The sequence below is a fragment of the Hyperolius riggenbachi genome, chromosome 7 (assembly GCF_040937935.1).
Source record: "Hyperolius riggenbachi isolate aHypRig1 chromosome 7, aHypRig1.pri, whole genome shotgun sequence".
NCBI classification, from domain to species: domain Eukaryota; kingdom Metazoa; phylum Chordata; class Amphibia; order Anura; family Hyperoliidae; genus Hyperolius; species Hyperolius riggenbachi.
In genome coordinates, this window is record NC_090652.1 from 235,467,017 (window position 1) to 235,479,226 (window position 12,210).

Consider the following 12,210-nt stretch of genomic DNA (forward strand, 5'->3'; position numbering starts at 1 on the left):
ATGTCTGAAGCATGCTTACCCTTAACCCGATTTGCTATTGGAGTGAAAATAGTCTGAGTGACAACTTTCTTTATAGCATCATAAAAGTGGAATTTCTCAAAATAGTTGTAAATGTCAGAATCCCTATATAATAACCTCCAAGGGACCTAGCTAAGACGTTCTCTATGGCCCGGTGCACACCAAAAACCGCTAGCAGATCCGCAAAATGCTAGCAGATTTTGAAACGCTTTTTTTTAATTTTTCTATGGCGTTTTGCTAGCGTTTTGCGGATTGCTGCTGCGGTTTTCAGTATAGTAGATTTCATATATTATTACAGTAAAGCTGTTACTGAACAGCTTCTGTAACAAAAACGCCGGCAAAACCGCTCTGAACAGGCGTTTTTCAGAGCGGTTTGCGTTTTTCCTATGCTTAACATTGAGGCAGAAACGCATCAGAAATCCAAAAAATGCCTCACCCAGGCATTTTTCGTTTCTGCAAAATGCCTCCCGCTCTGGTGTGCACCACCCCATTGAGATACATTGACCAAGCGGATCCACGCTGAAAAAGCCGCTCGGTGTGCACCAGCCCTATATCAGGATTGGTCATACATTGTATTTTCATACAGTCACACGATCAGGACCTGAGGACTGAGTTTACAATAGCCAGAGGTTTACTATATTAGAGTTTACAGTAAAGAATTTCTACTGTAGGATTTTTTTCATAGAACTCCACCCATTTAGGTGGCGGTTTTGCACTTTATGGTTTTGTCACCCTTTTCACTTAGGTTTAGCTGCTGTAATACTTTAGATTGGTAAGAAATCCCCCCCCCCCCCCCCCCCCAAAAAAACAACAAAAAAAAAAAAAAAAAAAAAAAAACAAGAAAACACGTTATTGTAACTTCTAGCAGAGGTGTAACTAGACTTAATACCCCCCCCCCCCCGCAAAAATTATAGCATGGGGCCCTCTCAGTCTCTGAACCCCATGTGGGTCATGTGATCAGGAGCTGGCAAATGGCAGCACAGAGTGTTCTGCTGTGAAGTAGCCTTTGGAAGCAGGACAAAATTACACACACTCCTGCACACAGTTTTTGTGAGTGAACAGGGAGGGGGTTTTTGCTAATTGGCTGCATTTGTGGTTGGGGAGAGGGAAAAATGACGGGCCCCCAAAACCTCTGGGCCCCCCTGCGATGGCAGGGGTCACAGGGGTGATTGCTACGCCCATGACGTCTAGGATTCTACATGATGTCCGTTATATATTTTTCAGGCTCTTCAATTTTAGAATTGTATTCAGAGTTGACTTTCTACAAAAATGTTGGAAGGACCTTGAAGAAATGTGCTGAGCTATATTTAATTTCTTGTCAGACAGCCCAAAATAAAATACTGCCCATTATCCAATTACACTTGGCACAGCAAGACTGACTTCCGCTTGGTACACGGTTTCAATTTTGATTGGGCAATAACTGACCGATTTTTCCATCTCCATGTAGTATGGAGATTTACCTACACAATCTGCTCATAGTATTCAATATCTGTTGACCCTAATGCTACATGAAGGTGGTAAAATTGGTCCGTGTCTGGCCAATCATATTTCAAAGTATGTACTAGGCTTTAGGAAAAAGAACACAAGTGGATAAATGACTTGCCTACCAAAATCTCAATCACATACATCATTGTGGAAAACTAATTACCTCAAGTGGAGCTTCTTCATGGCCCACAGGATGGCACGAGATGATGTATTCAGTGGTCTCCAAAAGGGGTCTCCATGAAATTGTAGTCTGAGATGCCACCTCTTGCACACCAGTGTCATTTGGGTGTGGTCCATAGCTAGGTGTGTAATACACATCATCATCTCCTCTCGATCCATGGTACTGACCATCTACTTCAACAACATGTGGGTAGCGTCCAGGAGTGTTCTGCCCAGGCCTTACAGGTGCGACAGTAGGGGGCACTACAGGTCTTCCAAAGGATTCTTCAACAAAAGAACCTTCATGGCCAGTACTGGGAGGTCCTACAGAGCCTGGAAGTTTGATACCATTACCATTCTCAAACGTTGTTTCAGAGACGAAGGGTGTTTTCTCTACTTCTGAGGGGACATCGAGGATTTCTGGGCCGGGGCCAGGGTGAGGGAGGGTTACCAGTTGGGGAACCTCGTCTGGCCAAAAACAGTGTTAGGAGCAATAAAAGCAAGCATTAGTTAAAGCAGCAGAGGCAATGGCCTTCAGCACCAGCAAATTTGTAGTCATACTCTTGCAACAGTAGGTACTTTTTTCCACCCATAAACCTACCTGCGGAAATACCCATGGAAGATTCCTATTAAACGGCTGAACAAAATCAGATTTTTACTACCTCTAAAGTCCACATCTGACAGGTTTTGGAGTAGTCCACCTTATGGGGGAGTCTCAGCATTTCATGTATTCATTACAAAAGAAGTCAGTGGAAAGGATGTACATAAAAAAAAATTTGCTGGCCAGCCTCCCTACAATTTGTGCACCATTTTGTCAGTTTGACTGAGCAACTGCTGTTCAGACGGGTCTTAAAAATAAAGGAAACCCTGAGAATCTCCCATGAGGAGATGGACTAGTGCACAACAACAACAAAACACCACTTTGTGATAGTGATACTTTAAACATATGGACAGATTTGGTATGCCAACATGTTTTCCACAGTAGTCTCTATGGCCTCAATTCACTAAGATCATGCTGGAGATAAGGCAAGAGGAAAAAAAAAAAAAAAAAAAAAAAAAAAAAAAAAAAAACTTACCTCCACACAGTGAGAGAGTAATCTTATCTCTCCATTCCTTAAGTTACCTCCTCTGCAGTTAATTTACCTCCTCTGCAGTTATGTTCACACGCCTGTCTTTAACTCTGGAGTTATTTTAAGGATTGGAGAGTTAACTTAACCTTTTTGGGACCGGCCACCTACCCCCCCTTAAGGACCAGGCATTTTGCGCGGGAAGGGGTCAGGCGGCCGGATCCCGTCTGTGGCTGCCTGGATTTGTGTCCCCCCATGGTGGCCTGGGCCCCCCCCTTCTGCCAGCAGCCTTCACTTACCTTCCAGGCTCCAGCAATGAGCCGCACGGGACCCTCTTCTGCAGCCGGCATCTCCGTTCTGTCTGACGATCAGTTCCGGGTCGCGGCTTGATGACGTCATCAAGCCGGGACCCGGCGCTGACGTCAGATGGAGCGGAGATGCCGGCCAGAGCGGAGTGGGGCGCCGATCGTCGCTGGAACGGCAGGGAGGTGAGTGGATCCTCTTCTTTACCCCCCTGCCGCCGCAGCTGTCAAACTGATCACTGCGATCGTAGTGATCATGTGATCAGCAGCCATACGTGATGGCTGCTGATCACTCGAGGAAGATGTCGGCTGTCATATGACAGCTTAATCTCCCCCTCCGGGTGCGCACGATCGCGTCGGGAGCGGAAACTGCGGGCCGGCGTAGATCCTACGCCGCATCAGGCTAGAACAGCCACAAGTGTGGCGTAGGATATCATAGAGGCGGTCCCGAAAAGGTTAAAGACAGAAGAGCTAACTTTAGGCTTGCCTGAGGTAAAATGTTTCCTGAATACTACATGCCTTATCACCATGGTAACAACTCTAGAAGAGTTATTAAAGACAGGAGATAAGCTTAGTGAATTGAGGCCTATGAGTTATATTGCTGCAACAGGAATGTTTTCTGCCTTCTGTTTTGTCTCTCCAAAGCGTAAGGACCAGCACCATCAATTTATAAATGCTCTTTTATTATTTATAAAGACACATTGACAAGGAACAGCAACGTTTCGGAGGGGACCCCCTCCTTTCTCAAGCCAGTGTCAGTGTCTAATAATACATGTATCTCATAGCCTTTATATATCCAACACATCATGGAGTCTAACCTATCACATTGCAGCAGCGCCTATGGCGACCAATCCCCTCAGTGCAGTTCAGGCGGACCTGATGGGGGACTACATAGCTAATATGCTAATGTGTGCTTAGCCCAGCTAGCCAGTAATACGCAGGCGCCGGGGGGAAGCGGCCGCGTCCGCGCGCGCATCCATCCGCGGCGCCGACCAATCAGCCGCGAGGAGGTGTTGTCCTCATCATGGTCACGTCTCCTTCTGGAGGCGGACCTGATGGGGAACCTCGCTGGCTCGAGAGCGCGGCATATCGCCGCGCCCCCAGGTCCAGACGTCACTAGAACACAGGGCGAAATGTAAACAAGCCGCCCACGTGTCCCTGGTGGATCGCAGGCGGACGCCAGCCGCCTCCCCCGCCCGCATAACACGAGACAGATGACCCCAAACGTCACACAACCTGTACAAAGCTATAGATCATAAAATCGGAAATACAAATACATCTGTAGTTACTAGTATAAATAATATATAGGGGTCAGAGGGGAATATCTCAACAAAGATTAAAGTAAATACATAAAGATGAATAAGAGGTTCCTTTTGATTAAACAAGAAAAATATTTCAACCATAATGGAACTAACCTAATCAATAACAAAATAAACAAAGTAGTAAAAATAAATATAATATAAAATAAAATAAAAAAATAAAGTAAAAAATAAATAAAAATAGAAAAATACAAATATAAAAAGATATAATTTTTTCCCCCCTAGCTAAATATTTGGATATTATGTTAAGACCATTTGTGGTAGCCGGAAAATCTTATCTTAGAGATACATCAATGTTCTTGGATGCAATTTGTGGGCTTTCCCCTATACCTGAAGGGGCATTGTTGGTGACCCTAGATGTGGAGAGCCTCTACACCTCCATCCCTCATGATGGGGGTGTGGAGGCTGTCGAACACATACTGAGTTGTGCCTCGGATTTTGATAGAGATCAGATTAAGTTTCTTTGTGATTTACTTAGGCTGGTACTAACATGCAATTATTTTTTAGTTGGAGATGAATACTTTTTACAGATCAGGGGTACGGCGATGGGCTCGAATGTGGCCCCGTCCTACGCAAACATCTTTATGAACCTTTATGAGGAATCATTCGTTTATACTAATACATTATTTACTACATTTGCCCGTTGTTGGCACAGATATATTGACGATGTTTTTTGCGTGTGGGCGGGGCCACATTCGAGCCTTATGGAATTTATAGACCAAGTACATTCTAAATGTCCGGTTATTAGGTTAACTGTTCATGTTGATAAGGAGGAGGTTAGCTTCTTAGATACGGTTGTGAGAAAATCCAATGGGGGGTTGAGCACAGACTTATACGTCAAACCCACGGATGTTAATTCTACACTAAACTATGAGAGCTTCCATCCTCCGTCAACACTTTCATCCATTCCTAGCAGCCAATTTTCCCGCATTGATAGGATAGTGGGTGATCCAGTATTGAAAAAACAACGACTAGACGAAATGGAACACAAGTTTAGACATAGACAATATCCCCAACACCTGCTGGGCAGAGCAAGACTTAGACTTGAGACAGCTCAATCCGATATTACTAACCGTAGGAGGGGTCACAATAAGAGGATTCCTTTTGTTTCACAATATAATATACATAGTAATAGGATAGCGGAAGTCATTCGACGTAATTGGAATATTCTAAGGAATAGTCTACCCAATGTGGTGGAATTCCAGACTCCTCCCTTAATGTCATATAAAAGAGCACCTACATTGAAGGACAAGTTAGTGAGAGCTGACTTGGGTCCTTCACAACCCCGTAATCTTATCTCTAACCGCCCATTTGGGACCTACCCCTGTATGAATTGTGCTAATTGTCATAGTATTATTAGAGGCCCAGTAGTGAGACATCCCCATTTGGGTACATCATTCAAAATTCATGGTCATTTTGATTGTAATTCCCGTTATGTAATCTATGCCTTAAAATGTCCATGTGGACTTCTGTATGTTGGACAGACAACTCAACCCATTAAGGCCAGATTGGCATCCCACAAAAGTACTATTAGGAATAGAAATAACGAATTATCAGTGTCGTCACATTTCTTATCTGCTGGTCACTCGGTCAGTCAATTGAAATTCCAGATATTAGAACAAGTGCCCATACCAAGAAGGGGTGGGGACAGGTTAAAAAAACTATTATATAGGGAGGCAGTATGGATAAGGAGATTAGATACCTTAGAACCCAGGGGTATGAATAGGGAATATGACATGCAACCATTAGTTTGATTAATCCTTTAATTATCCTATTCATTCTTTATTTTTATATCTTTTTATATTTGTATTTTTCTATTTTTATTTATTTTTTACTTTATTTTTTTATTTTATTTTATATTATATTTATTTTTACTACTTTGTTTATTTTGTTATTGATTAGGTTAGTTCCATTATGGTTGAAATATTTTTCTTGTTTAATCAAAAGGAACCTCTTATTCATCTTTATGTATTTACTTTAATCTTTGTTGAGATATTCCCCTCTGACCCCTATATATTATTTATACTAGTAACTACAGATGTATTTGTATTTCTGATTTTATGATCTATAGCTTTGTACAGGTTGTGTGACGTTTGGGGTCATCTGTCTCGTGTTATGCGGGCGGGGGAGGCGGCTGGCGTCCGCCTGCGATCCACCAGGGACACGTGGGCGGCTTGTTTACATTTCGCCCTGTGTTCTAGTGACGTCTGGACCTGGGGGCGCGGCGATATGCCGCGCTCTCGAGCCAGCGAGGTTCCCCATCAGGTCCGCCTCCAGAAGGAGACGTGACCATGATGAGGACAACACCTCCTCGCAGCTGATTGGTCGGCGCCGCGGATGGATGCGCGCGCGGACGCGGCCGCTTCCCCCCGGCGCCTGCGTATTACTGGCTAGCTGGGCTAAGCACACATTAGCATATTAGCTATGTAGTCCCCCATCAGGTCCGCCTGAACTGCACTGAGGGGATTGGTCGCCATAGGCGCTGCTGCAATGTGATAGGTTAGACTCCATGATGTGTTGGATATATAAAGGCTATGAGATACATGTATTATTAGACACTGACACTGGCTTGAGAAAGGAGGGGGTCCCCTCCGAAACGTTGCTGTTCCTTGTCAATGTGTCTTTATAAATAATAAAAGAGCATTTATAAATTGATGGTGCTGGTCCTTACGCTTTGGAATTCCACTGGAGCCAGGAGTGCTGCCTGCTTCTGCGACCTGGGCACATCAACGGTGAATTGAGAGGAGTGCTATCTACTAGTACTAGAAAAATTCTGTTTTGTCTCTGTCGTGTTACAAATATTTAATGTGGAAACTAAGGCCCAAGTTACATCACCGATGTTTTTAAGAATTCTAACATTTGCATATCACTTTTCTCACGTCAGACTGAAAGCACTCGAGAGCTGCAGCAACTAAGGGCGTGTTCAGTAGGACACCCTGCAGTGTTAGGGAGTTTTGCCCAAGGACTCCTTTATAAATAGGAAAGTGCAGCGCTCTTAGCCAGTACACTATCCAGCCACTTAAGATGCATAAAGACAAGATAGATAAGCATACGAGGCCAACTACCGTACAATATAAATATATAGATTTTTAATTACTCCAGATGTCCAATTCAACCCCTACATATACAGCTAATAAAGTGATTCTATACAGATCCCAATATACTTGGACCATCCACTGACCCGGAGGCACAAATGAAGTGGTTTAACCGCCAAAGACTACAGAAACACACAGTTTAGGAGAGTACCTACTGCTGAGAGCGCAAATATTTACAATCATTCACAATTGTGTAACAGCGCAAATTATTCAATTTTTGTGTAAATAGAAGCATTATAATACATGCAAAATCAGTGTAGGAGATTTATCAATTCTGTCGAACAGGCACAGATTACAATTGTGCAACAGATTAACTGTAGCAATACAACTTAGTTTACGAATAGACAAGACAAATAACATTTATATTGCGCTTTTCTCCTTGCGGACTCAAAGCGCCAGAGCAGAGCAGCAGCCACTAGGGCGCGCTCTATTGGCAGTAGCAGTGTAAGGGAGACTTGCCAAAGGTCTCCTACTGAATTAGTGCTGGCTTACTGAACAGGCAGAGCCGAGATTCGAACCCTGGTCTCCTGTGTCAGAGGCAGAGCCCTTAACCATTACACCATCAGCCAACAGCTCTTCGAATAGCTCTTCAACCACCCATAGCACCAAAATAAAAAGAGCCATTGACCCCTCTAAGTGTACCTGTTTCTCTATTGTAGAGAAAGAATGGCCTAAAAGAATTATTGGTCATCAAAATATTTTCTGATTTTCAAGAACACCCAGTTCTCTTCTTCAAGCTAAAAGTTCAGACATCACTAGAGATAGTCAACGAGATCAAAAAACGTCGGCAAGCATGCAAAATTAAATGGAAATTGTATGCAGCTTGAAACTGGTCCAATGAAAACTGACAGGAAGTACCGTATTTTTCTGACTATAAGACGCTCCTGACCATAAGACGCACCTAGGTTTAGAGGACCAAAACTAGGGAAAAAAAAAAATAAACCTGGTGGGTCCATGGTGTAAGGGCAATTTGTGGATCTTCTCCCCTCAATTAGTATGTCCCTCTTCTACTTCTTTTGTCACCCCTGTGACTTTACTTGTACATAGTGTGTCCTTTTCCCCTTTTGTGACCTCCTCTGCCACTCTTGTATCCTCCTTTGTCCCCATTGTGACTTCATCTGTTCTCCTTAACCCCTTGTGACCCCCAGTCCCCTTGTGTCTTCCTCTGTCCTCCTTGCTCTCCTTGTGATCTCATGTCCCTTTTGTGACCTCCTGTCTCCTTTGCGAACTCCTTTGCCGCCCCCCTGCACCCGGAGTTTACCTATGAGCCGCACGCTTCTTGATGCCCATCTCCTCGGTTTCCGGTGTGGACCGTGACCGTGAGCTGGCAGTTGTATTCTGCTCCAACGTGATGATCTCATATGCTGCAAAGACAACCAGAAGCTGCGGAAGGTTGTACGCACTGTCCCACTAAGCTCTGCAGCTGATCAAAGCGGATGCGGTATATGCCCCGGGACCACAACGCCGAAGGGAGGGGCAAGGCAGAGGAGAAAGCTTTGCAGTGATTGGACCTGATGGTCTCCCCGGTGGGACAAGGCTTAATTATTGCGGCCAATCACTGCTCTCCCTGAGCAGCAGTGACCTATCAGGTATCGGTGGGTGTTGTCCTCGATCAATGCCCACCGATGCCTGATAGGTTACTGCTGCTCAGGGAGAGCAGCAATTGGCCGCAATTATGGAGCCTTGTCTTACTGGGGCGACCATCGAGTCCAATCTCTGCGAAGCTTTCTCCTCTGCCACGTCCTTCCCCTCTGCGGCATGGTCCCGGGGCATATACCGCATCCGCTTTGATCAGCTGCAGAGCTTAGTGGGACAGCCTTCTGCAACTTCTGACCATCTTTGCAGCATATGAGATCATCATGCTGGAGCAGGATATGGAGGCTGACAGCTCATGGGCCACTTCGCAAACTGAAACAAGGACCGAGGAGGAGACGGGCATCTAGATTTAAAGCGCGCGGCTCATAGGTAATCTCCGTCTGCACTTTGCTTGCGGGGGTGGGGCAACACTTTACTGCACATTCGCACTATAAGACGCACCCATTTCCCCCCCACTTTTGGGGGAGAAAAAGTGCATCTTATAGTCCGAAAAATACGGTACGTCTGGTTGGTCCAATTCTAAACTACATAAAATCAGCATTCAAGCCTGAATTCTTGACATTTAATTGACCATCTCTTAGCGTCACATCTGGGAAAAAACGACTTACTCTCAGGAAAAAAAAAAAAAAAAAGTTGAATTCACAAGAGCACGAGACCTTAGAAAAGTGCCTGACTTCTACTATAACACTGCTTGATAAATCTCCAACATGTTTATTAAGCACCCATGGCAGTGCCTTTAAATCTACAAGCAATTTTCACATTATTGACTTTGCATTGATTTTACACCATGTAGGTGTAGTGCAGAAGCAGTTAAATCACAATTGATTTCAAATAAAACAACCAATCACCAGGACATCATTGCATTGTAATCAATATTGTTGTAATAAATCAGGCTTTAATGATTGCATCTGAAGGGGATCACTATGCACTGCGGCAAAATGAGAGGCAATTGCAGCTTTGAGCAAGCTAGTATTATATACAAATTAAAGCAGACCTATACCCAGGAATTGAAATAGCCCTTTATCAATAAAGTTATTGAACAAGTTGAAAAGTTCAATAGTGTTGGTGTTCGAATTCTGGTTATTGAAATTTAAAAACCTGAAATCGCCCGTCACCACACTTCAGCACCCAGACAAGCGGACAGGGTCAGGGGGAGTTCACCTATTTGTGTTTCACAGGACTCACATAAAGTGTAAATACATGAACTCCCCCTGACCCTGCCCACTTGCATGGATGCCCTTTATTTAGCACAGGACAATGCTTTGACTAAACAGGTATACTGTTTAGGCAAAAGGCTGATTATGTTCTGAAAACTATAGCCAGTTAATGTCTAGGTCTACTTTAAAATGAAACTGCACAATATTAAAATCATATGGCACTTAAGCATCAGCCAATATGCTCTGCTTTACGCACACTGCCATACCACTCGCACTGTAAAGGAGTTTAAGGGAAGAGACAAAAGTACATTTCTTAGCTCATTAAGTGGATCTCCATACCTGTTCTTTTGCGTCCAATGAGGGGCTCGCTCTTCTGGTTATTTCTCACAGCTATTATTTGAATGATGTATTCTACGCCAGGTTCTAAATCTGTAATTGGAAGGAAATGCACACAGAATAATGTGAGGAAAGCATATGATAGACAGAAAGGTAGACTCCATTCACAGCAGAAGCCAAAAGGGGTGTGGAAATATCACTAGGATTAAGTTATAACCGGTTTAAAGTGGACCTGAACTCTTGTGCAGGACATTAGGAAAAATGAGAAATGCACACTGTATGCATTTAGAAAGTTTAGCCAATCTAATTCCCCCTCGTCAGTGACTAATCAAAAGTGTAATTTGCCTCAGCAGAGCAGCTAATTTGTAAACACAGAATGTTAACCCTTTGTCTGATTCCATGAAAGCAGGAGGTAGACAGACTGGATTTATTGCATGATTTGTATCAGCTGTAACAAAGAAAGGTTTTTCCTTAAAAAGGTTATGCTGTTGCTTATCTTTTTGAGCAGAGAGGAAGTTTTGAGTTCAGTTCCCCTTTCATTCAAATGCAGGGGCCCAAGTTTTTTTTTTTTGGGGGGGGGGGGGGGGTCAGACTATTTTAGTCCTTTTCTTTTTTACTAATTAATTAACAAGTCAAAGATTTACAATGGGCCAAATTATTTCTCATATCTATATTTGCAGGCTAAATCATATTGCAAGTAGAGGACATTTGTGAAATTAGATGTCATGTAGAAGCTGCTAAAGTGATTCAATGCAGATGCAGTGCTCTCTTCTCATCTGCATGGGACACCAAGGAAGTGGAACTTACTGGTAATGGTGGCCTCAGTTGTTCCTGCTGGGAGGCGGGGTGTATGTTCCTTGGCCACTCCTCCTACCCGCTCATATTTAATGATGTACCCAGTGATCCGAGAACGAGGAGGCTCCCAGGAGAAGAGCAGGGAGTTTGGTGTGCTGGTCAGGAAACGCAGGTTGGAAGGACTGTCCACAGCTAGGGGACAAAAAAAAAAATATCAGTAAAGGTTAACAAAAATCAAATGAATGCAAATACAGTATGTAAATTAGGACAATGTAATTAGAATCTCCTACTGATGTTGGTTAACTACCTGTTGACACATCCACAGTAACTGGAGAGCTACGGGCATTGTCATTCAAGGTGTACAGAGAGATCTTGTAATCTGTCCCTGGCTGAAGACCTGTTAGAAGAGTATTAAGAATGAATGAAATACAGAGGATAAAAGACAACTTGAGGATAACAAATACTTTAGCGATGGACTCAAAAAGGTCATCCGTTACCTGTTACAGTGAAGGTTCTAACATCGGGCTTAATGATTCTCTGGATGGGAGTCTGGCCACCAGCCGGGAGAGCCTCAATCAGGAAGCCAGTGATGGTTTCAGTCTTTGTGCGCCATGTAAGGGTAACTGTTGTTTCTGTAATATCTGTGACACGTGGGCGGCGAGGGGGGCTGACATCTAGAGGGAAAAATAAAAAAAAAATAAAAAAAAAGTTTTATAATTTGTCGTTTTTTTTAACCTTTAAAGAAGTCAGAAGTGAGAAGCATATGGGCACTGCCATATTAATTTCTTCCTTTTGAACAATGCAGACTGCCTTGGCTGTTCTGCTGATCCTTTGCCTCAAATACTTTCAGCCATAAACCCTGAGCATGCATGTGGATCAAG

At 43.6% G+C, this 12,210-nt stretch overlaps 1 protein-coding gene across 1 annotated transcript in view; it reads right to left on the minus strand.

The window, feature by feature from the left end:
- The window catches only part of FN1 (fibronectin 1), a 90,303-nt gene that overhangs the window by 12,579 nt on the left and 65,514 nt on the right, over nt 1-12,210 (minus strand). The window contains exons 32-36 of the mRNA XM_068247367.1: nt 11,827-12,003; nt 11,637-11,726; nt 11,342-11,521; nt 10,538-10,627; nt 1,667-2,130 (exon numbers count right to left, since the gene is read on the minus strand). Of these exons, the coding sequence (XP_068103468.1) occupies nt 1,667-2,130; nt 10,538-10,627; nt 11,342-11,521; nt 11,637-11,726; nt 11,827-12,003 (1,001 nt within the window). The remainder of the gene's footprint in view (nt 1-1,666; nt 2,131-10,537; nt 10,628-11,341; nt 11,522-11,636; nt 11,727-11,826; nt 12,004-12,210) is intronic.